This window comes from Salvia hispanica, chromosome 1 (genome assembly GCF_029641045.1).
Source record: "Salvia hispanica isolate PSC_SH4W2 chromosome 1, Shi_PSC_v1, whole genome shotgun sequence".
Lineage (NCBI taxonomy): Eukaryota > Viridiplantae > Streptophyta > Magnoliopsida > Lamiales > Lamiaceae > Salvia > Salvia hispanica.
In genome coordinates this window covers 4870806-4895699 of record NC_142692.1, presented here as the reverse complement: position 1 = coordinate 4895699, position 24894 = coordinate 4870806, and the positions used below count along the sequence as shown (strand labels likewise).

The window sequence follows — 24894 nt, the reverse complement described above, 5'->3', positions numbered from 1 at the left end:
CAGTTTCGTATTTTATTTTTCTATTGCACAAAACATGCACAATGATGCTAAATTAGGTTATTTGATATCTGCCAAAGTTATTGCAGATTATTACAAAATGAGTAATAAAATTGCTCAACTAGAGAAGCATCATAAATAAATCTTGATTCTGATCATAATCTTGATTCAAAATGGCTTAGATTCACACATCCTGAACTGGTTGCTCTGTATCTGCACATAGCATCTGATTTCCTTTCCAAAACAAGAGCTTCGTCCTGCCAAACACAAACCAAACTTCATAAACATGAAAATCGACCTCTTAGATTCACGAGAGGCGAGGGTACAAGGCAATGGACTTGCATATCTATCATGAATCTTCCAGCCTTGATAGCAGATGTCTCAATACTCAAAGAAATCTGCAAAAAAAAGAACATAAGTGGCAAATAACATGCATAGTAGATTTTAAGGTTGTAAGAACTTTTCCTCACAAATTTGGATCCCAAATTTGAGCCACAGTTGATGCAAGAAACTGGCGCTCCGGTTTGACCACTTACTATCTTGTAGTTTGCACCCAACCCCACATTAACCCTGCATAAAGAGAGAGTGCGCGCGAGAGAGTTAAATGCTAATTCGTAATATCGAATTAATTATGCAAGAAGAGGTGGAAAGCTTACAGATTTTGGAAGAGTGCATGCTGATTAGCTGCATACTGAAATTTTTAATCAAAAGGAGTTGTAAAACTATGAGTCTATGGTGAGAGTCAATGAAGAGGCATAAGAGAGCACCTTGTGAAGCAGTTCGTGATGCAGGGCTAGGTGAGTTTGGCAGTGGCGGCAAAGGTAGAAGCTCGTGTTCTGATTCTGCTTGTAACGGACTAGAAACGTAGTCCTCTCCATCTTCTCCAATTCCGAGTTTTTGATTATGAAAGGTGGTGTATATATAGTGGAAATGGGAACAACTGTTTATAATTGAAGTCTTTGGACTTGGTGTACATTTATGGTTTTATTCAATAAAATTAGATGGCTATACTGACATATAACCAATTTAATTTTGCAAACAAAATCCATAAGCCTTGAAGATTTTTAAGATATAGTTATCATCATGAACACTATTTGTGTTCACAAGTTCCTGTCACACTAATGCCAAATGTCACTCGGAAAATTGGGTACCAAAATTGCTACCTAACTCACAAGTCACATTAGCTATGTTCAATGTTGATTACTTCTTTAGTAGAAGAAGACAAGCATTTTATTGATGTGTTAAACAAGTTTTTGTCAGTAAAAAAAGCAAGAGAAAATTGCTGGTTAGGCCAAAGACAAATGACATGTTTCTGAACAGATTCATCATTATCTTCTTCCTTGACATGCCATTCCAATCAATCCAAGACAAACTCACAGAATCTGAGGTGTGAGAATGAAGATATCGATGTTTTATATGACTACATGACGATGTAGAACAACTCTGGACAAGAATGTGAGAATCTGAACTTAAAACTGATTTTTATTTAGGACAGAGAAATGGATATCTAGTTCATGCTAGATACAACTAAAATCTGGTATCGTTGTGGTACAAAGGCTCTCGACTGATCTGAAGCACGCCTAAAAATCAAGTCTCTTCAATCAGAAGCATACAGCTTGCGAATCTTTCCCTCATGAGCAGACCGTGCTGAGGGATGGGACGATTTAGACAGTCTTGGTTGTGCTGTGGTGTTTTCGAGCAAGTATGGGACTATGTAGTCCTTCATTTCTCCATCGGAAACCTCTAGATGGGACCCCGACACGTTCACAAACTTCACTCTCCCAGCTTCATCCAAGGTCTTTAAACCAATCCAATCTTCGGTGTAGAGGGTTGTCTGGACATAATTTTAAATACGCGTAACAATCAATATGGGATCGATGTAAAAGATGAAATATTTGACGTAAAGCATAATACCTCTTGTGCAGGCAAAATGGGGTTCCAGGAGCCATCAGGGAAATACCCAAACCAAGCGGTGTCTTTCGGCACTAAAACCTCGTCGTTTTCAAACTGAAACGAAAGTGAAGAAACAAATCTTGAGCCATACTACAGTAAAAATCTGAGCACCATGTTCTGATTTACCTTGATTAGCACCAAGTTCTCTAAGCTAGAAAGCCGCTTCTTGTACGTGGAGTTCTTGTGAAACTCGTTGTTTAGCACAGGGAGGAATTTGCATCCGTTTTCATACGCATCTAAATCCTAATCACGAGAAAGAAGTGAGTCTGATCCAATCAAATAAATCCGACTATGAATGGCACAAGTTCAAATTATACACTAACTGATTGTGAAAGAAAGCATCCAATACGAGAGGGAAATGAGATAGAAAAGCGGAGTGGAGGTGTATAGAGATAAAAGAAGAGTAGCAGCAAAACTGTAGTTGCAAAAGAAGATCATATCACTCACTGTTGGAATTTTGATATAGTTAGCAGGCGCTAGATGTTCCTGCAAAACACGTAAAGCTATACATTCATAAGGGGTGAAATGTGTATGTAATTGACGAGTCTAATAGTTGAGACAAGAAAATGAGAAAGAAACATGGTTAGAGGTTAATCAGTTTACTGGCTAATCACAACGAACAAGTTTATAATTGGAATCAAACAATATGTGGACAATTCCGAACCTGAACATAGTTGCTGTAAATTGCCGCCTTGATCAAAGAGTCCACTAGAATGCAAAACCAAGCTGACTGCAAAATCAGGCACAATACATTCGGATGCTATCATAAACAATTTTCAGGCCACAAAAGCCAATCGGTATGTGAAATCGAGAATTAGCCTATCTCTAACCATCTGTAGTTGTTCTAGATCTTCCCAATGAAAACTTGCTTTACAAGACATTGAATAGCATGATGTATATAAAAGGAAAACTTACTTTACAGAGGGGAACAGAAGCTATTCCGGCATGTGGACCTCCAAGAGATACAAAATTTCTGACCTGTTGCGAAGGCGACAAATATGATGAATTTCTATAAAAAGTTTGCAGCTTGCAGAATACAGTTAGATCTCACACAAGAACACTTTTGTTGTCTTTGACAACAGAACTGCAAACAAGTATCCCAGTTGAGAATAGAGCATAGAAGCAAACACAACAGCAATATTTGAAGTCTGGTTAGTATATCTCAAAGGATCCCAGATACATATACTTGCATGCTCTTTACTTGCATCACGTCTCATTTATTTGTATAAATTTAGTCACATATTAAAAGGGCGAAAGAAGGATTAAAAATATGTAAATCCTAAAATATATGTAGATAAAACAATGTTTTAGAATTATGTATACAGTGATGCACTTACAGGGGGTCCTCCGTCACAGAGCTCAATGACACCTCTCCCGACCAAATTACCCTGAAAACATAAGATCGAGACGTCATGAGGATGGAGACCGTTCAAAGATGACACTAAACAACAAGAAGGTTTTGCAACTGATGAAGAAGGTAAAACTCAGAATTTGCAATGTTGACCTGTGAGAGCCCGACAATGTTGTAGCCTCCACTGAGCTCACTCATGCTCTTCACCTGTAAGTTGAGCGCATTCTCTCTGAGAAAGAATCCCTTGTCAATAGAGTAAATCCTTGGGTAAAGTTAAGATACCTTCTCACAGGCTAAGGCCGTCTACAACACAAAATCAGAATATATTAATTTTGTGTATTCTGTTCATGTAATGGAACGATTATCTGGTCATTTCTTGAAGAATAGTAATACCTGTTCAAAGAAGGGCATGGTCCAGGAATCCATACCACCATTTCCAATTTCACTAGAACAAAGGTAAGAAGAAAAGAACAAGAATCAAGGTATTATTCACTACAAATAAGAAACAAATAATTCCACAACATGTTCTAAGCTCCTCAGTCCTCAACTAGCAACTATGCTCTGGCAATAGTGACAACGAACATTGATTACTAATTCTTCCTTAAAAGAGAGTAAATTGGAGGAAGCTTATGTCAGAAAAGTCTAAACCTCCTAGCTATCATAACAGATTCGAATTTGGTGGAGTTATATTAACATGACATAAGGCTAGATCTTAAAATGCACAATGCTTCAAGCGTGGAAGAAGTGAGTAACGTATGATTATATAATCGAAACAGCAAGAACATCATACATGCAATGTCCTTGTGCACCAGACCAATCGCTCAGAAGAGAGGTGAACTGTGAAATCCCTTTGTTATTGCAATTATCAGATATTCCTGCAATATTATAGCAAGCAACAAGTCACCTATTGAAAATGCAGAAAGTAAATGATCCTGTTTCACATTACAAGGACCGAAAACATGCCATTTTCAGAAAGAGAAAGCAACGTCCTCGTACAGAAAAAACACACTCAAGAAGCTAACACTAAGCTTCAAAGGCGAAATTATCAAACACGCGTATTAAGAGACACGCGACACGCTGGGGATAATTTTTTCAAAGACGCGTGTTTCCCTCTTTTGTAATAAAAAACACTTTCCCTAATACGCGACAGGAATTCTAAATACTCCAATTTTGAGAATTTCGCCGAGCTTCAAACTATCCTAATACTGAGTTATCTATAAATGCTTCCAAGAAAACGCCCCAATCAACAACCTTTATCCTTTTTAGATAGAAGTCAAACTCCTAATCCGAAAACAACTGAAAAGTAGCAACCGAAAAACATGAAATCGGTCTTCAACTATCCCAAAAGTAGTTAAACTAAAGGGGCAGAAACTCATAAACTATGCTAATCTGTACTAGCTCTCATTGATGAAACCACTATCCACAGCAAACCAAAAAGCAACAGATATGAAAAGCAGAAGCAAATCCATCTCAAGAGTCGAGAAATCACCATGAAAAACGACAAACGGGATCGAAAGAGCACTTCTTGGAAGAAACAAGAGTTGAGCTATAGAAAGCACAGTAAACATCACCAATAAATTCTTGTTAGAGGCCATAAGTTGTTGAAATCAAATGGCCTCTAACTCCAGAAATGCTGGGACGGTTTCAGTTAGTTTGTTGCAGTTTGGGGCTTGTTGGATTGGCTCTCCTTTTTATATGGAGCACGAATAACACTTAGAAACGTGGGAGATCTGAGAGCTTTGTTTATCCCCTTTTCTTGTTTATAATCATCTGATGAATTCCCTTATAAGAGAAGTCTTCTGCTAATCAAATTTTTTATTGTTAAAGAAAAGATTTGATTTTTTTTGTGTAGAAACAGTAAAACTTTAATCTTTATTGATATTGAAAAGAGCAGAGAGCGCTCTTGCTGTATTATGAAAAGGGAAATTCGATTTCCACTTTTTTTTTACAATTTTTATTAAGTAGATAATTAATTATCACCATAAATATAAGTACCATGGTTTCGCAGAACGCAATATTTTTTTGGGCATTTTCTTAAAATCAATTTATAAAAGATAAGTATATCATTAAAGTTTTTGGTCAACCAAAAGAAGAGGCAAACAATCTGCAGAGCCGTTTATTTAGGAAGTAATCACGCGCATATTTACATTTAATACCATTGTTACAATTCAAAAACAAGTATTTTAAATTTTAATATTTTGAACAATGTCAACTAATACTGCATCAAAAATAATACTCCCTCCGTCCCCAATTAAGAATCACACTTCATTTTTACCATAAATAGTAGTAGGCCCCACATTCCACTAACTTACTTCACTCACATTTTATTACTAAACCAATATAAAAAAGCGGGTCCCACGTTCCACTAACCTTTTCAACCAACTTTTCTTTACATTTCTTAAAACCCGTGCCCGGTCAAACTGTGACTCCTAATCGGGGACGGAGGGAGTATATGGTCGAACTAGACGACGTTAATGATATATCATAGGCAAGTAACTAAAATTATACACTCAAGGTCATTGTTCTTAGTCAAGATTGAATTAATCAATAGTACCAAATTAACATTGTTATATGAGCAACAGATAAAGAAAATCACGTTAAAGTTCATGATTAATCATTTGATTGTTCCAATTTCCAAGCCATGAACATATTTTTACATGAAAACAAAAGTAGATTTCAATTACAAAAAGCTGTAAATTCAAAATAAAAGAAAAGAGAATAAAACACATGGCATAGGTTGATTTTATTTTGACAACTCAGACATCACCAAAAAAAAATAAAATCATTTATCACGTCGCTCATCACCAAAGCTCAGAGATTCTGCTCTCAAAAATCATCACTACCAAAACCTTCACACATTTTTCTTCAACACCCAAACCGTTTATAGCATCAACTGTTGATGACAACGCTAGGATTTCGGACAAGGTATTGTTTCTCGATCGCCTCACGTAATTTTCAAGGGCTTTTACTTGCTGTCAGAGACCCAATTTGATTAACCCTTTCCATTTCCTGCTGTTTACTCTGATGAGATTCCCTCTGTGTGTGATTCGTCTGATTAATTGATATGGGAATTTGTAGGAGTTTTTTAGTCGAAAATTCAAGATTGATTTTTTTTCCCCTCTTTCTTTTGGTGGGGGTTTAATTTTCAGTGCTTTATTGTGTCTTTTTGTGGATATTTTTTGTTTTAGAAATGAATGGCTGGTTAGTTTGATCCTAACGTTTTTGTATTTCTGAAATTTCAAGCGTAATTCTAGGCAAATAAGGGTAAATGATTTTTTACTCCTTACAGATTATAGGCAAATAAGGGTAAGTTTTCAAAGCAGATGTTAGTATCTGCAATATTCAATGACAAAGTTTCGCATATCCAGCTATACAAAATGCACGAGTCAGAAAACATTCCTACATAAACAAACATAAATTTTGAAATTTAAGGTAATATTTTTCATCATATGGAGTAATTACAATGCTTCACTGATCCAATCCAAGTATACAGAATAAGAGTCAAAATACACACACAAACATATACATATGTACATGATTGAGCACATAATTAATCGAGCACCAACTATAAGAAAGATGTCTAGTTAAGCAACATAATTGTCCATACTAAATACTCAATCATAAGATCGTATAAGTTAATTAAGTGGTATATTAAGAGGTCACGTATGGATGTCATTGCATCCTTTTCGCCATAACACAATAGATTTAGGTTTGCAGAGGTGAATTTATAACCGTTGGCCGGTAATTTTATCGTAAAATTTTGATACTTTTATAGTGATAATCTAACTAACCTTTTACCATATAAATAAATAACGACTTTTAGTATTTATACCATATAATTTCATAATAACTCAACCAATCTTCCTTTTCAAAATTTAATGCAATTTACGTTAACTTTGTTCGTCCGGATCTGATCGCTCGAGTTAATCCAAGTGATATGACAAAACTTAGTTTCATTTCCCTATTATCTGTTAGGACCAAAATAAGTGAAATGCGGTCCAACAGCCTTTGTTGCATCCTCTTATGCTTTTGGTATGTGGATTAGAAGATGTGCTGTGCAAAGGCGACAAATTCTAGTTACTGCTTATAAATGCTCGAATTTATTACTGATGATAATATCCTCTTGTATGTTGCTATCCTAGTTGTATTAGAGGCGGTAGGTTTGTGAGCTGGGGATTTTTTTCAGGTAATCAGAATAATTCTATATGATTTATTACCATTAAGAAATTACTATAAACCAATTATATTGGACAAGACATATAACGTTACAAAGATTACGTCCTCTTAGTAACTGAGCCTGGTTGAACAATTTGGTTTATATTGGTTGAATTTTCCGACGAAACTTTTGTTCTTTGGGGTTACTGTTGGAGTGAGCTTTGGATGTTGTCCATGTCTTGATTGGAACATGTGCATTGTTTTATGATGAAAAAAAAGGTATCACCTCTTGTGATAGTTGAGTGAGTTTGTATATCATACCTTATCATTTGTAGATCTGAACTTGGTTTGTCGGTATATGAGGGTTGCCTGTCAGTCTGCATACTAAATTACTAAAACATGTTTAAGCTGGATTTCTTGTGGTTAGACTTGATAGATTTCCTTTCTCATCTGGATATTTTTTTTCCCCGAAGGTAATCATTCATTTCTTGAAGAGTTTCTCTGAGATGTCATTCTTGGATTTCTTCAGCTGGACTTTATGTTATTCTTGATGCATATTGGTATGTCAAAATATTTTTGTATGTTCTAAAGATGAAGATTATTGTTTGTTACTATATTGTGGTCATCTGATGTCTAGGAATCATTTAGGGGTGAGCAAAAAATCCGAAAACCGAATATCCGAACCGAACCAAACCGAAATTTTGAAATTCGGTTCGGTTTTTTCGGTTTTTCGGTTCGGTTCGGTTTTAAAAATACAAAAATTTCGGTTTTTCGGTTCGGTTCGGTTTGGGCGAAAAACCAAACCGAAAAACCGAAAAACCGAATTATATTTTAAATATATTATTATATATTTTTATTCTATTAATTTAGTATATTATATCATATATATATAATATATATTCTTTTAATATATTTTTATATAATAAATATTATATATATTCTATTAATTTTATATTATATATTTATATTCTATTATAGTATATAAAATAAAATAAATTATAGATATAAATATATACATTTTTTTCGGTTTTTCGGTTTTGTTTTAAAATTTCGGTTTTTTCGGTTTGGTTCGGTTTTTTAAGTTCGGTTTTCGGTTTTTCGGTTTTACGGTTCGGTTCGGTTTCAATTTTTGCCTAAATTCGGTTTTTCGGTTCGGTTCGGTTTGGACGAAAAACCGAACCGAAACCCGAATGCACACCCCTAGAATCATTTATAATTCATTGTTTAGCTTTTGGAAGTATGTGTAACATATCAAGCTTTATTGTTAAAATTAGTTTCACTGCTTGGTTTGATCAATTTTCTATATCAATTGGTTTACTAGCAAATGTATGGCATCATCTTGCACAGTGGAACTTCACTGCACTGTATATTTCTGCTACTTGTTATTTCCATTAGAGACTTGGCTGCAGGTCCTGTTCAACCTAACTCGTCATTGAATATTGTTTTCATTTTCCTGCAGATGCTATATGCGTGCTTTTTCAATCCCCCAACTCATTAAGAATTCTAGTTGTTGATGCCATGCGAGAGACTCTCAAGAGAGACTAGAAAGCTAAAATGGAGGCCTCAGCCTATAAGTCAGATGGGATGTTGGCTAAAGAAATGGAAGATGAGCTTATGAAGTACACAAAGAAGTATGACCATAAAATGGAGCCAAACTTGGCTGTGAAGACTAATGAAGTTCAAACGGATAGTGATCCTGAGGTTAACATCACTGAATGTACAAAATCTTTGGTAAATGAGCTTGTTGGAGCAGATATCGATGACAAAACGGAGACCTCGAGTTCTTTTGAGGACTGCAATTCTGGTGTAGAAAGTGATGATGCCTTTGGTGATTCTGAAGCTTCGTCAGATTTTCGTGGTGATGCTGCTGCATCAGCGTTGGATTCTGATGGATTCGGTGAAAGGTTTAGACTGAGGTACTTATTCTTTTCAGCGCACTAAGTTTTTCTTGATGCCCTCGTCTTTTGGCCCATGATGAAGATTGGAGCATCCACCCTTAAAGTACAGTCCTATGTTTCATTTAGATCTTTAACGTATTATAATGCCATTAATTATTAGCTGTGGACTCGAAAAAGTGGTTGGATGAGGGGCTTGTGGTGGTTGACAGGTCGAGTCATTGTTACCCTTGATTGAAGTATAGTAAAATGAAATTTAAGGAAACAGCATATTCGAGTCTTCAATCTTTACAAATTGTACCAATTCTTATAATGTGGTCGCTCACATTATCATCTTATGCCGCTTCTGATATGTAGGCGGAAAAAGCTGACAACTCACTGGAGGTCTTTTATTCATCCTCTTATGTGGCGTTGCAAATGGGTTGAATTGCAAATTAAGAAGCTGCAGTCACGAGCACACCTTTATGACAAAGAACTAGAAGTATACGATTCGAAAAGGCAGTCTGAACTAGATAGCTCCACAATGGTAGATGGCACCAAATCTGTTCCATTTTCACGGGAAAATGCTAAATTAAACGTCTTTAGGAGAAAGAAAAGGAGGAGGACTGAAGCAACAACAGATGTAGCAGCATATATGTCCCAACATAACCTATTCTCATGTTATGGTAGAAATATTCATCCATTGGTATCAAACTATTTCGTTTGCTGCTTCTTGCCAGTTAAGAACTTGATATTTTTGCAGAAAATAAGAAGTACTTAACCGAGGGTGCCTTCATGAACAACGAGTTGAAGAATCCAGGTGAGAAATGATATTTTTGCTATATATTCAGTTTTTGCATTATGTTTGCATCATCACTATGCACGCGCTGCTTGCCTAATTGCTTATGCTGTTGTAGGTCTCTCTCCCAATGATGAATCTATCTGTTGTCCCCCCTCTCATTGCCTATTGGACTTTGATATTGTTTAGTAAATCTTATTCTAGGCTTACAGCCATACGAGTTATTTTCTGTTTTTTTCTTTTCATAGGTTATGAATGGATAACATGACTTTGCTTACCCATTCTTAGGTTATGATTGGATAATATCATTCATATTCTGACTTGAGATTGATAGCGGTTTTCTTTTCTTTTCTTTCCCCCTTCTGGATGGAAAAGCTAGCCGGAAAATCACAACTGATCTCCAGATATTGGATGACGATGAACTACTATCCCTTGATCTTGGAGATGATGATAATACCATCGGACAAATACTTTTGAAGATTGACTTTCTACACTCAGAGGTGGGCAAGCTGAGGAGCAAATATGACAGGATAACAACAGAAAATGCTGAAAGAATTTCTTTTGCCGAGAAATTGGACTTGCCGCCTCCAGATAGTGAAAATGGAGTAGAAGAAATGCATATGGCATCTCAGAGTACTGCTGCAGTAGTTTCTCAAACTGGAGCATCAAGTTATGTAGATGTTCCTGTGACTAGTGGAAACATCGATCCTTCTTGCTTCAAAGCATACAAACCTGTGAGTACAGTACATAGCTTCATTTTCTACGTCATGTCTACCCCCTCTATTCTTTGCATTTATCTCGTGTGCAGTTGTTAATGGTGTGAAATATGCATTCAGATGGAAGATGAAGTACTTATAGATAATCAGAGGGTTAAGGAAGAGATGGACAGTTTTGAGGAAGTGAAGATTCAGGAAATGCCAATGGTGCTTAAGGATGAGACTGATAACACCACACCTCCCGTTATAGCAGAACCTGGCACTGCAGATGATCAGCCACCAGCAAAAGTCCGTTCTATTGCAAAAATTACCGGCACTAGAAGCAAGAGAAAGAGGGGGAGGAAAAGAACTGCTACCTATCGTCGGGGCAGAAGATCCACGGGTTAGTGTCCTTAGGTTCGTCTCACTCGTGTATTGTTGAGGAGGAGGTAAGAAGATGAATATTACTGCTGGGTATGGTTCCTGTTGCCATTAATGAACTCATCATGCAAATAGGACCACAGTTTTTGTTTTTTGGAGAAAAGTGTTGATTACGCTCCCCCTTCAACTGTAGATTCTGTGTTTATTCTTTTCCGTAGATTTGTATACATGAGATGTTGATGGCAGTAGAAAACATGGAAATTGCTTATTACTTGCGTGTTTGGTTCATCGAAATACAAGTTCAGGTGTTCATCATATATTACAGTATGTAGGAAATTCTGGTTGTGAAATTTTATGCAGTGGTGTTGTCACGGAACATCTTTCTGGACAGCTTGACAGAGATGAGGGCCAAGACAGTGGCGGAGGGCACAAAAATGACATCGGGTATGGACTTGATGAGCTTTAGCTGAGGTACACTCTCGCCTGCTCTCTTGGCTGCCATAGCTGCTGGTGGTGTTACTATTCCTGTGATAAGGCTGGATTCATCCAGCCTGCTTAGATTCACCTTCTCCTTCATGAATTTCACCAACACTTCCTTCTTCGCTGCCTCGTTTGGGGCGACCTTCCATTCATCATAACATTCCTGTTTTACCTGTTTGAGTTAGCGCCCACCCAACCAACTAGGAAGAGAGAGAGAGAGAGAGAGAGAGAGACCTGGACTTCCTCTGGAGAAGGAACATCATAGTGTTTACCAGGCAATGCAGAGTTGAAAGTGCTGGAAACATAAAACCAGGCTATTAAGATCAGAGAGGGAAGCCATTAACAGATGGTGAATATATTACCTGAAGATATTAAGCATTGCAATGTGAAAGTCTTCAAAAGTTTTGATCTCTTTATCTATGAATTGTCTTTCAAGTGTTCCCATCACCATATTCACCATCTGTGCTGTAGGCAAACCTTTCCCCATCAAACTCATGGCCAATCCCATATTCACTAGACTTAATGAGGCTATCTCAACCCTATATATGCATATATATTAATATATAGAGAGAGGGATTTGGAATTGCTTGTTAGTAGTAGAGGTAATAAGTAGAAGCAAGGAATCCAGAAATGATTCTGAAAACTAGAGATTCCTGGCTTTGCCTCTCTAGTTTGGTCTTGTTCTGACAAAAGCTGCACTTGAAGCTTGCAGATGCAGATGATCCTCTGTTACATTTTTATTATAGTATTTTTCAAGTATATATTCCACATTCTTGCTTGCTTCGAGTTTGTGGATGCACTCATACAATAAAGCAACCTTCTTCATTTGATTGTAAAAAATTCTTGAAACAATAATGTGTCTTCTTCAACTATTGAAACATCTTCTCAACAAAAAGGTAAATATGTTCTTTGATTGTAATTTCAGCAGTTACATAATCGTGTGATACATAGAAAAGAGAAACAGAGAGAGATGGAGAAATGTTTAAACAGTGTAGTGTTGATTCATGGCGTCAATGTCCAATCCTCTTAGCTTGGCAAAAGACTCCACCTTTCCTTTGAGGGTATGAATCTCTACCAATCTGCAAAATTAACATCATACAAACACTCTTAGACCCAAAAAAAAAAAAAAGATTCAAACCAAATAACTACCATTACCAACCAAACCTAAAAGCTAACCTTGCGATCTCTGCACGTCGTTTAGCTTCTTCTGCCATGAGATTAAGTTCTGCAAAGCTGCTCTTTTCGAACAGGGAATTTGACTGAAGCCCGTGCAGTGTCCGTTGCTCAGCTGCCCATGCAGCCTCACGCGCCTCCCTTCCAAAATCCTTCTTCGTGGAGAATGCAGTCTGTGGATCGAACACTTCATTCAGCTCAAGTTTCTACTAAAAATTCATCTATCATGGCAATAACTTACCCTTTTCTCCAACACAAGGCCCCAGGCTCTTCCACTCAGAGCATATCTAACTGCGAATTTGATGGGATCAAGAAGCATGTACGTCACCGTATTAAACAGCCAGATCACCCCCGTCCACCCCCACCCTATGCTTCTGATCCCAGCAAACTTTATTGTTGCAGTGGCAGCTATTACAGTTGCAATCTAGTTAAAGAAGATTCAATCAGAACAAAAAAATGGTGATTTTCTTGGTTTGGAAACTTGTAATGGTCTGACTAATTACCAGCTGTGCAATGAGGAAAGCAGTGACAAGAAGGAGACCAGGGCGTTCGAAGAAAGAAAAACCCCTCGAGCGGGTCACAAAGATCAAGGCCTGGCTGATCGTGCTGACTTGAAGATAAACTGCAGATGACATCATCTCATTGAGTGGATCCGCTTGTGTGTGATTCGACATGTTGTGGTGGTGGATGTTGAAGCTTCGTACGTTGAAATGATTCTACATACATATATAGAAAATTTAGGCCGAAAGAGAAAAGTTCTTTAGAAATAGGCATCAATGATTAGAGAGGCTGTTCAAGAATGGTGTTTGGAGAGATGGCTTTACCGGGAAGAAATCTGTTTCGTATGCAGCCCAGAAAAATATCACAGTCATTAGAGCCAAGTAACCTCCAAGGACTACCCCAGTTGCGAATATCTCACTTAGCTTCCAACTGTCCGGAAATGGAGAAGGTTTCACTCTGTCTTTCGATATTGTCATAATAGTACCTGAACATCGATCTTTCTCTCAGACAAAAAGAGGCAAAAAAAAGGAGCTTTCTATGCTTCCTAATTCATGAATGACTTACCATCGTTGAGGATGGCAATGACGAGCACCATGAATGGAGGGAAGTCGAATTCCCAGAACACAGTGAGCAGCATAAATCCCAGCTGCAAGTACCATTTCAAGAAAGATAAGGCACAATTTTCTTGCTTAGTAGTATGATAGAGATCATATGTTGAGAACAACTGAAACTTACCACTATACGAATTGTGATGGAGACTGCGTAAATCTAAGAAAAGAGAAGAAAACTATTAATCTCTTACTATGTTAATGCCAAATTTCTCTTGATAACTAAGAGGAAGAAATATGATTGTTGTAAAGGTGTTGTCTTCACCGTGTAGTTTTTCATTCTTTGGAAAATGGCGCGGCTCGTCAGCACGGCGCTGATGATCACGCTCAGACCGGGCTCAGTCAGAACTATATCAGAAGCACTACGTGCAGCATCTGTCGAATCTGCCACAGCAATCCCTATGTCAGCTACTTTGAGGGCGGGGGCATCATTCACACCGTCACCAGTCATCCCACAGATGTGTTTCCTAGCTTGCAACTTCTTCACAATCTCGTATTTGTGCTCTGCAGGCGACGATTAACTGGAGTTAGAGTTGATAAAAAGTCGGAGCCCGTTGATGATGACACGGATGCATACCTGGGAAGACGCCAGCAAAGCCATCGGCCTTCTCAATTAGCTCGTCCACGGGTAGAGAAGCATTCGCCTCATCCTTGGAACCACCGAGCAGAGATGACGAAGGATACATATTTGTACCCATCCCAAGCCTTCTTCCTGTCTCCTTAGCAATGGCCAATTGATCACCTGCAAAAGTTAGCCATTTTTCTAGTTATGTTCTTGATCATGCCCAAACTGATCTTTCTGAAGCATGTTTCCCACCTGTAATCATCTTGACACTGACACCAAGATCGAGAGCTCTCCTAATCGTCTCAGCACTGTCGTGACGAGGAGGATCAAAGAGCGGGAGAAGGCCAACGAACTCCCAAGGGCCACCGGGACTGTCTTTGGTGCCAGCAGGCACTTCCTGCCGAGCAACTCCAAGGGAGCGGAGTCCACGCTCTGCAAACTTGTCGATGATGGCATGCACCCTTCGTTCAATCTCTGATCTATTGTGTGCTAGGTTGAGAATCTATAGAGGTTCGTGCCAAGAATGTCAGCGCCTCGTATGTCCAAAAGGTATAGCAGTTGATGAGAGTGAGACGTACCTGCTCCGGTGCACCCTTGCTAACCCTGTGCATTTTCCCTGCTTTATCTGTGTATGTAAGAGCAGTTCTCTTGTCTGTTGGATTGAATGGCAGGAAATGCACCTCCGTTATCCCAGCTCGTGCCTTAAAACGAAACCGAGTGAGTTTTCAGCATGAATCTATCTATCTATCTATCTAACTATCATCAACAAGTATGAAAGGTCATACCTCCTTTGGATCTCCCAGCATTGAGACGATTGCAGTGTCGATTGCATCTTGATTCTCCAGCCTCGATGCTCTTGCGGCCATCAGCACCACCGCGTCCCTGTCAACTCCGTTGGCAAACAACTGCCAGGAAACAACGTGGATAAGAAGTTAACCGAAAGCAACAGAGAAAAGAGTTACTTGTTACATATAATTTTCATGACAAGTACCTCAATCATGTTCTTGTCCACAGTAAGCTTGTTCAGAGTCAAGGTTCCTGTTTTGTCGCTGCAGAGGACGTCCATCCCGGCCATCTCCTCGATTGCAGTCATCCTCTTCGTTATAGCGCCCTGAGTCATAGAACGAGACAGATTATTCAATATATTGCATCCTAAGACCTTATATTCAGGTGGTGAACCACATACCTGCTGAGATAGGCGATGCGATCCAATAGCCATGGTGACAGACAGAACAGTTGGCATTGCAATCGGAATCCCTCCAATGAGCAACACGAGGAGATTATCTATACCAGGACGATACGGCCTCTTCTGGAGGCCATATATCACAATGATCTCAATCAGCATCCCGACTGCAATCGAGCATATGCAGAAGTTCCCTATTGAGGTCAAAACCTGTCCATTGGAGGAAACCAACATTCAAAATACTCCTAAAGGCTAAAACCGAGACATCTTCATCAGCAACGCAGACTCACCTTCTGGAAATGCCCCACGTGGTTAGTGTTCTCGACAAGATGAGCAGCTTTGCCAAAGAAAGTGTGCACTCCAGTTGCTATGACCACACCCTCAATTTCACCTTGCTTGCATGTTGAGCCTGAGTATACCCCATCACCGGGATTCTTAGTCACCGGGAGAGACTCCCCAGTTAGAGCAGACTGCAAGGTCCAAAACAGTCAGATTTCCTTAAGCAAACAGGACAGCAAGAAATGATGAGATTCTTAAAGCACCTGGTCAATTTTCAGAGGATCTCCTTCCAAAAGGCGAGCATCAGCCGGAATGATGTCTCCGAGTTTGATGCTGATTATATCACCAGGGACCAGAATGGCCGCTTCTTCTTCGCTCCACTTTCCATCTCGTAGAACCTGGACATGATTAATCAGATTGGATGTATAATGCATTCAAGATGATGGCAGTAATATTTTGTCGTCACCAACAATTCAAACCTTGGCTTTTGGAGCCAATCTAGCCATGAGGGCAGCTGCAGCGTTCCCAGCATTGTTCTCCTCAATGAAACTGATGGTCGAGTTGATGATGAGCAACACGATGATGCCAATGAAGTCAGGGTAATCAGATGGCTTATTCTGCAGGAACATATTGACTCAAGTGAACAATGCTTTATGAAACTCAAGAAATGAAATATTGAAAGAGGAAACAAACAATAGTACCCCTCCATGTGCAAGTGCAATGGCCATTATTGCTGCTGCTTCCATCACCCAAGATAAAGGATTCCACATAAACCCCAGAAACTTGAGAACCTTGCTTTCCTATAAACATGAGAAAAGGATTAGAAGCAATACTAATTAGATGAGAAACAATCATGGCAGTGAGTGTGAAGTGGTGTTGCTAACATTTTTCTCTTGGAGTTTGTTGTATCCAAATATACCCAATCTTTCCTGAACTTGGCTCGTGTCCAAACCTTGTGGCGTGCATTCGAGACATTTGAAAACCTCTTCAATGGGTATAGTCTCCTGCATTAATCACTCAAGTTCAAGCCATATGCCAAAAACCTCATCTTCAAGAATATTACTACAAGAAATTACCAGATTAACTTCTTCCCGAATGACCGGACCGAGTGCTATGGACTTGTCCATTATCACCAACCACCAAGATGATTTGCAATAAAAATGTCTGCATTCACAATTTCACATCAAACTCATAGATAGGGAAAATGGTTCCAAATGCATCAAAGAAGAAATGTGGTACCTCAAAGTTGTCAACAATTCATTGGATGTTGGAGAAGCTAGAGATGGACAGAGTGTTCCAAGCAATATGAATATGTATGTATATATATTGCAGGTAAAGGAATAAGTATATGCAGTTGCAGACAAACCAACCAATCAAGACATGAGACATGAAAAATGAAGAAAACTGTGGATTTGCCATGTGGAGCCAAGTTTTCTTGGAACAGCCGGCCTGCCATCAAGGACATTCATTTGCAACAAGTTTTAAGCTTCAAGAAACTAATAATATATGACTCTGAATAACATGGGATTAGGCGACTGCCATTTTGTGCGTGTGTGTGTTTTTTTTTTTTTTAATTTGGGAAAAGAAAGTAATTAGATTTGATCATTAACAAGCAAGATTTTCACCACTTGAATATCCTCGAACGAACACATTTTGAGCATGGAATATTTAATAATAAGTTAAATGAAGAGGATATAAAATAAGAAAAGAAAGTAGAGATATATTTTTTTTCTTATGTCATTAATTACGAAATTAATATTAAATATAGGAGTATTTATTAATATGTATGGTGTGGTTTATTCATCAAATAATCCAAGATATATTCAAGAATGTACGGTGAAGGACAAGGACAAGGCCGTACAGGAAGAAGCATCTGCAGAATAACAATGACTAGGAGTAATTATGAAGTACAAACTATAATCGTACTTACCGTCAATCACTACTGACAAAATTATAGTATTTCTTCAGCTACATCGACTTGATCCATCATTTCATTTTTTCTGTACTACTATGTGTTAATTTCTATTCACATAAGATATGTCAATTTTATTTTATACCTATCATTCTGAACTAAAAACCGGCCTAATTAGGCTTCATTTTCTATTATCTTCCTCTTGTTTTTAGTTTAGCTTTGTTAGCACAAATCAAATTTTAAATTACCCTGCACACATCTGAAGATGAATCTTTGTCTTCAATAAGTGTCTCGTTTCAGAAACTTCTCACTTTGCCCCATGTTTTTAATAGCAAAAAGGTCCATTGAAATAGTCATAAACAGCAAAAGGCCCATATAAAATAGAAGCCTAACAAAGGCATTCACGAATACACCAAATTTATTATAAAATAAAATCTCGGCAATCTCAGGAATCTGGGCCGAACAGTGTAATGCCGAAGTTCAACTTTCGATTGTCGGGCTTAGCCCATCAAGATGGGCTTTGTGAAAATATTGTCAGTTTTTTATTGCTCAAATTGGAAATGTTAGTAAAACAAAACTGTTAGAGCATCTACAATACGAGGACACTTTCTCTTGGACACTTCTCTTTTTTTTCCATAGCCACTTCTGATTTGTCCACGGCCATAAAAAAAAGTTTTCGCAACAATAGTGGACACTTTTGTTAGCCACATTTCACTTTATTTTTATTCTTTGTATATTTTAATTCAATTAGAATTTATATTATAACAATTAGAATTCAAATTATCGGACTAAAAATAATTAGAAAACGAGATAATAATAAAATTAAAAAAAGCGATGAGACCAAATATTCGTTGTATTAAATGGATACCGGAGTGAAATTGGATGTGGAGTGAAAATGGATGTGGAGTGAAAAATCCTAAAATAAAAATTGGTGGGATATTTATAAAAATAAGCAAAAAAAAACCATTAAAAATTCGAAATTAAAAAAAAAATGGAAATCGGCGACCGCCGCGGCGGCCGCCGAGTTTCTCTCTCCTCCGGCTCGTCCTCGGCGCATTCGGAGGCGGACACTTCTGCCACAATACACAGGCGCGGCTTAGCCGCGATCAGGGCGCCCCTACTGTGGATGCTCTTAGGATGTAGTATAATATACATATACGATTTATAACTTAAGGGGTATGATCGAGTGACATGTAACTCATCCATCCTTAACCAAATGGTCAAGAAATTGATCCCTGCCTTTGGACATGGAGCAGCTTTAAATCTTTGTATACGACTTATTTTATACTAGTTCATATTATATGGAGTAGTATGCTAGGATGTATTATTAGGACGATTTATTTTATTTATATATGACCTTTGAGTTTAACTAACCAATTGAAATACAAGAATCTTAGGTCAAACTCTTGTTTTCATATTACATGGATGCTTTCAAACCTTCATCAATTATTTAACAGTAAAGATTCCTTACTATTAACGCCCTCCGTCCACCGATTAAATATCTCATTATTAATCATTTTGGAGTATCCATAATAAAATGTCTTCTCAATCCAATAAAAATTTAGTACTAATATTTGGATTTACAATGGAGTCACGTCCTATTTCACTTATAAATTAAAAACACTCGAACCTTTTTCTTAAAACGAATGTCAAAAGCAAATGAAATATTTAATAGTGAGCGAATAGGCATTATTAACACAATATTTGAGTAGTGACAACGATATAATTCATATATGTAAAGATGGAAATAGTCGTAGCCTGATGGATCACCGGTGGTGATCAGCGCCGGTCGCCGGAGGTACGGTACATTCGTGGAAGGTGATTAAATGGCGAGGGTAGATTTTTAATTGATTAACCCTACTTCCGGGAAGGTAATTAATCCTTAATTCGTGGAAGTATTTGCAAAAACCCCTTTGCTTTATTCTTTTTAAGTCACGTTGTTGATCCAATTAGTATTTAAGTATTAGCCATATGGAGTAATTTAATAGTGTAATATTTTTTTATTGGGGCCCTACGTACTACAATATACTACATTAATTTGAATATCAATATGGACAATGACGTAGTCGTAATATAATGGATGCTTTTTAGAAAGCCAACCACCATTGTCACCATAATTATCAAAAAACAAAAGAAGCATTTGCAATTTAATATTCATGTGTTCACCTCATTGGCAAAATTGATCAAATTTATTTTTTAAAAATTCAAACCTTAAAGCAATAGTTAAAGACTCGATTTTCTTTACCCAAAAAAAAAGACTCAATTTTAACTTTCTTTGTTATTTACACCTAGCATATTATGTGAGAAATGGAAATTGAGAATTGGACGACAAATTCAAAAATCATTGGATCTTTATTTGTCTGGATTAGTAATATTTTGATCATACCAAAATATCTCAACCATCAAGGTGGTAATGAGCGAGAGTTCTAAACAACTATCCAAGAAGAAAAACTGAAGGACAACTGATGTGTCATCAATTTCATCATTGAACAATTGACATTACAATTAAATTTTCAAAAAATCTTAATCATGTTTCAATAGTCAATACTTCTCCGTCCTTAAATTTGTCACCTATTTCCTCTTTCGTCTTTTCCTAAAAAATTATCACATTTCACTTTTACCATTTTTAGTAGTGATCCCTATATTCCACTAACTCTTTTACACTCACATTTTATTATAAAACTAATATATTGACCTACATGCCACCAACTTTTTCAACTCACTTTCTATTACATTTCTTAAAATCCGTGCCAAGTCAAATGGTGGCGAATTATTAGGAACGGAGGCAGTATTACAAAAAATAATATTCACTCCGTCTCGCAAAGCTTGTCGCATTTTGATTCGGCACATGTTTTAAGAAATGCTATAGAAAGAGAGTGATGATGAGTTAGTAGAATTAGAATGCATGGTATTCAAAATGGCAATAACTCATAAAGTGAAATATACCCTTTCAAAAAATAACACATTCCAAAGAAAAATGGTATATAGAAAGGTAAATCATTTTTTTAAAAATAAAACAATAGTACAAAATGCTTTAAAAAACACTAAGTGTAATACCTTCTCCTTTGAAGAATGATTTTTCATGAAAAAAATGCAAATATGGTAGTTACTCCCTCCATCCCGCTTTAGCAGTCTCATTGACTTTTCTGCCATTTTTTTGTAAAAATGATAAAAAATAGTTTGTGAAGAAATTGTAAAGTAAGAGAGACAATAATGTAGATAAGACTCTTCTCTATATTATTCTCTCTCTTAATTTACCATTTCTTCTCTTTAACTCTTTTTTATCATTTTTACAAAAAGAGGGCAGAAAAGTCAATGGGACTGCTAAAGCGGGACGGAGAGAGTATGAGATTTTACCTCTCCATAATACCTCTTCAAAATAGGAAAACGTAATACACCTTCTCAAATATCTCTCCTCTTAGAGAATGGTTACTCATGGAGAAAAGATAAATATAGCAGTTATGTAACTTTACCTCTCCATTTATCTTTCCCCTTAGAAATGTTCTTAGTCGAATCGATGAAAATAGAAATATATGTTAAACTTTTTAAGAAGGAGCGAGTATTTTAAATTGCAAATAATGAAAATATATAGTAAAAATTAATATTGTGGGGATATAAAAGATTACGATATATTCTTGTTAGTACTCGATGCCGTAAATACTAAATGAGATATTATTATTTAATATTCGATGACGATGTCTTGTTGAAATTAAATTACAAGTGGATCTAAATTAAGTATCTATACTATATTAAAATTTAAGAATGATTAATATACTTCAATTATCAACGCATGTCCCATCTAAAATTATACTAGTGTATACTTTCCACCCGTTAGCAACCTGTCGTTTTGGATCAGACAACCTCATTATCGTTAATAAAGAAAATTAAAACATATCACTCCCGACAATTCTTTTGAATAATAAATATAAAATAAAAACGTGGCTAACTCTAAATAGTAAGATAAGCCTAATTCATACATGCAATTTCGTAGAACTCAATAATTCTCATCTCAAATAGTTAAAAAAAAACTCTCTAATTCACTCTATATAAATCACGCATCAACCGCTGCAATTGCATTCACCAAAATTTGGAGCCAAAATCACAATTTCCCCCAAATCTCAATCTTCTTCAACATTTCCATGAACACAGAAACAATGGAAGCTGAAATTGCAATTGCATCCGAATTCGATTCAGCTTGGCTCCAATCCGTACAGGACTATCTCCTCAGCGACGCCGATTTCCCGATCCGCGACGCAGCAGCGCTCGCCAGCGACGACAGCGACGACGCTTCGTCGCAGATGATCAAGGAGCTGATGTGCTGCGGCGGTGACGGAGGTGCGTCGGCGGCGGCGGATTGGAAGCGGTACAGAGGCGTGAGGAGGCGGCCGTGGGGGAAGTTCGCGGCGGAGATAAGGAATCCGGAGAAGAAGGGGTCGAGGCTGTGGCTGGGGACGTACGAGACGCCGGAGGAGGCCGGCTTGGCTTACGACAGAGCCGCGTTCAAGCTGCATGGGTCTCGGGCTCGGGTCAACTTCCCTCACCTCATCGGGTCGGGTGCTTCCGAACCGAATAGGGTGGGCAAGCGACGTCGTATTTGTATAGATGGTCGGCGTCTTCGTTAAAGCCGAGCAAAATCTAAATAATTTCATTTAGTTTTTAATAAATGTAATTTGCGGAATATTATAAACTGTAATTTTTAGAGCATAAAATATAAAGTGTTGAATGCTTTCAATTAAGAGATCGGAAGATTGAGCTTTGAGTAATTGAGGTGATATACAAATACACCTTCATACTGCCACAAAGGCAAACCATTGGCGTTCACATAGAAGTATGTGTGTGCCTGTGCGCGTGCGTGTAGTGTATATAGTGTGTGTAGTGTGTGTGCAGTTCATATAAATGACTAGTTTTATAAAATGTGAAATTGAGAAAAATTGAAATTGTAATTAAATTCCAAATTCAAATATTTTATGGTACCAAACATGTGACTATATCTGACTCGCCCTAGTAACTTCGAAATCATTATTTGAATATCGTAACTGTGTTTTAAAGAAACTGAAGTAGTGAAATCTTATTATTGGAATTCCCTTGTTTCATTAGTTTTCTCAATCAAATCAAATGTTATTTATGTTTACTTGCATTATTTAATTGTTTTCTTTATTTTTTATTTTTGCAATAATTACACCCAAAATCTCCGTTTATTCAAATACTAGTATATAAAACTCAATATTTGATAGCCAATCACTGAATTTAAACTGCAATAAACTCAAAGTGTTAGTATTTATACTTGATTATTCTATAATTACAGCTTGAAGTCTAATACTGAATAGCAAAATTTATTAATTTACAATTATGATTAGATTTTTATGGCTGCGCGAATCCAAAGAAGTGGTTCGAGTCTCCCTAATTTGTTAGATAAAAGGAAATAAATTCGGGAAATTAGATATTCTTCTAGCACAAAACCAATAAAATATTGGTTTAGTCACTTCTGGTCGAATATACACAAAAAATTTAAAATTTATATTACTCTGCTTCTTTCAAAGTGACACATTTTAAAAAATGACATGGGATTTTATATACTACTCATATTTATTTAATGTGTTATATAATACTAGTAATAAAATATAAATATAAATAAAATAAAAATAATAGTGTTTGTTAATGTAAATGTCAATTTGAATGTAACTGGGAATAGTTTTTTAATGATCAAAATAAATCTCCGGTCCCACGATATTCATATGGTTTTAGACTAAAAAAAGGAATCTAGTAGTTACAAATTTCTCTTTTCAGACACTGTGGTTTGTTTTCCTTACATCGCAGAGAAAAAGAGTATTTGACTAATTTCCTAGTACTTGCCAAAATTTCAAGATTTTTAGTGAAATACTTTCTTTGTCACAATTAATATAAAGCATTTGGTTTGCTGCACGAGATGTCATGCAGTGTCATTTTGTGAGTTAATATAGATGGAGTAAAATAAGAAAGAGGAAAAAATAGTAGAGATAATATTATTTCAATTTTAGAAAATATTTTATTTTTAATAGGATAACTCAAAAAGAAAAACGTTTTATTTTTAATGGGACAGAGGGAGTACGTCTGAACACTCGTTAATTACGTTCATACCTTGGATATATTCGTAATCATTTTTAAGACTTCAAGCCTGCCTAAGATGTAGAGAAGAAAATTGTTTTTTTGCACTTTGAAACTTGGACGTGTGCCTGAAGTTTTCATTCTCATCTGAACAGGATATGAAAAATTTCAATGATATGAGAACGTGGGTGAGGGCAATGAGCCCACACAGAAGATGATCATCTTTTTGGGGGAGCGCTTGCCTTTTTTCTATTGCTCCTTGCTTGTTGTCCGCCTTAGTTTTGATGGTTCTTAGTTGATATTTCTAGTGGCTAGTTTTACTTGTTAATTTTTGGTTTATTTTTCTCTGGCTTAGATTTTTTGTTGCCTTTTTTTCTCTAGTTATCAACTTTGCGGTTGATGTGCTATTGTTTTTTATTTTTTATTTCTTCTTATTGTTAATTATTTGTTGTTTTATACTCTATTCACAATTCTTTGGTGATTTGAGATTTTTAGATTACAAAAAGGACCAAAGATGAATATAAAAATTTACTATAATTGGAGTAGTTATGTACTACTCCTTATAATTAATTTAACGTTTGAAATTTCATGACAATATTTTTTATATAACTATTATTTTTTTATAATATAAGTAATTAATATAAAAGATTGAGAATTTAGTGATATTATCTAAATAAGAAAAATTAACTTGGTATGAGGTTATTGGAGGCATGTGTTTCCATCAATCGGTGCACCACCGCCGCACACTGGAATTTCCGACAGTATTAATATTGCTGCACGAGTGTCATTGCAATGAAGCAAAGGTACTAGAGTGAAACCAAACTTTTTAAGATGGATATAAAATATTACTAACACTAAATGATACCAAAAAGATAATTTAGTAATGATTTTTGTTTTTAAGATG

The 24894-nt window shown here is 36.7% G+C and overlaps 5 protein-coding genes and 1 pseudogene across 9 annotated transcripts; 2 read left to right on the top strand and 4 right to left on the bottom strand.

The window, feature by feature from the left end:
• Positions 1-42: 42 nt before the first annotated feature.
• On the bottom strand, positions 43-922 carry LOC125223869 (protein yippee-like At3g08990). The gene is made up of 5 exons (XM_048127181.2): positions 765-922; positions 654-688; positions 468-567; positions 340-395; positions 43-254 (listed from the first exon to the last, which is right to left on the bottom strand). Exons 1-5 carry the CDS (start codon positions 873-875, stop codon positions 182-184), a joined length of 375 nt encoding a protein of 124 aa, XP_047983138.1. The 5' UTR covers positions 876-922; the 3' UTR covers positions 43-181.
• Positions 923-1461: 539 nt separating this feature from the next.
• On the bottom strand, positions 1462-5121 carry LOC125218849 (uncharacterized). The gene is made up of 12 exons (XM_048120628.2): positions 4791-5121; positions 4092-4176; positions 3695-3746; positions 3584-3604; positions 3455-3508; positions 3288-3338; positions 2866-2928; positions 2615-2680; positions 2398-2436; positions 2077-2193; positions 1912-2004; positions 1462-1831 (listed from the first exon to the last, which is right to left on the bottom strand). Exons 1-12 carry the CDS (start codon positions 4894-4896, stop codon positions 1595-1597), a joined length of 984 nt encoding a protein of 327 aa, XP_047976585.2. The 5' UTR covers positions 4897-5121; the 3' UTR covers positions 1462-1594.
• A 943-nt stretch (positions 5122-6064) lies between these two features.
• On the top strand, positions 6065-11476 carry LOC125221914 (uncharacterized). 2 transcript variants are annotated; one of them, XM_048124244.2, is made up of 7 exons: positions 6065-6226; positions 7930-8016; positions 8916-9372; positions 9709-10016; positions 10094-10150; positions 10505-10863; positions 10966-11476. In XM_048124244.2, the coding sequence occupies exons 3-7, from the start codon at positions 9011-9013 to the stop codon at positions 11230-11232; spliced, it is 1353 nt and encodes a 450-aa protein (XP_047980201.1). In that variant the 5' UTR covers positions 6065-6226; positions 7930-8016; positions 8916-9010; the 3' UTR covers positions 11233-11476. The 2 variants fall into 2 exon arrangements, with proteins under 2 accessions (XP_047980201.1, XP_047980200.1); XM_048124243.2 differs by lacking the exon at positions 7930-8016.
• On the bottom strand, positions 11446-12223 carry LOC125221915 (calcium ion-binding protein). Its single transcript, XM_048124245.2, has 3 exons — positions 12048-12223; positions 11920-11980; positions 11446-11848 (listed from the first exon to the last, which is right to left on the bottom strand). Exons 1-3 carry the CDS (start codon positions 12191-12193, stop codon positions 11558-11560), a joined length of 498 nt encoding a protein of 165 aa, XP_047980202.1. The 5' UTR covers positions 12194-12223; the 3' UTR covers positions 11446-11557.
• Positions 12224-12569: 346 nt separating this feature from the next.
• Positions 12570-17459, bottom strand: LOC125221913 (plasma membrane ATPase 1-like). Of its 4 annotated transcripts, XM_048124241.2 has the most exons (21): positions 17277-17459; positions 17071-17164; positions 16879-16998; positions 16696-16794; positions 16474-16611; positions 16258-16392; positions 16006-16185; positions 15719-15925; positions 15524-15643; positions 15318-15437; positions 15111-15233; positions 14785-15034; positions 14545-14709; positions 14233-14471; positions 14095-14127; positions 13924-14005; positions 13683-13843; positions 13362-13574; positions 13100-13282; positions 12862-13031; positions 12570-12764 (listed from the first exon to the last, which is right to left on the bottom strand). In XM_048124241.2, exons 1-21 carry the CDS (start codon positions 17411-17413, stop codon positions 12668-12670), a joined length of 3066 nt encoding a protein of 1021 aa, XP_047980198.2. In that variant the 5' UTR covers positions 17414-17459; the 3' UTR covers positions 12570-12667. The 4 variants fall into 4 exon arrangements, with proteins under 4 accessions (XP_047980198.2, XP_088919480.1, XP_088919482.1 ...); XM_089063354.1 differs by lacking the exon at positions 17277-17459 and having other exon boundaries at positions 13362-13554; positions 13678-13843; positions 17071-17190; XM_089063356.1 differs by lacking the exons at positions 15719-15925; positions 16006-16185; positions 16258-16392; ... (3 more) ...; positions 17071-17164; positions 17277-17459 and having other exon boundaries at positions 13362-13500; positions 13660-13843.
• A 4475-nt stretch (positions 17460-21934) lies between these two features.
• Positions 21935-22642, top strand: LOC125198842 (ethylene-responsive transcription factor 1A pseudogene; annotated as a pseudogene).
• Positions 22643-24894: the final 2252 nt, after the last annotated feature.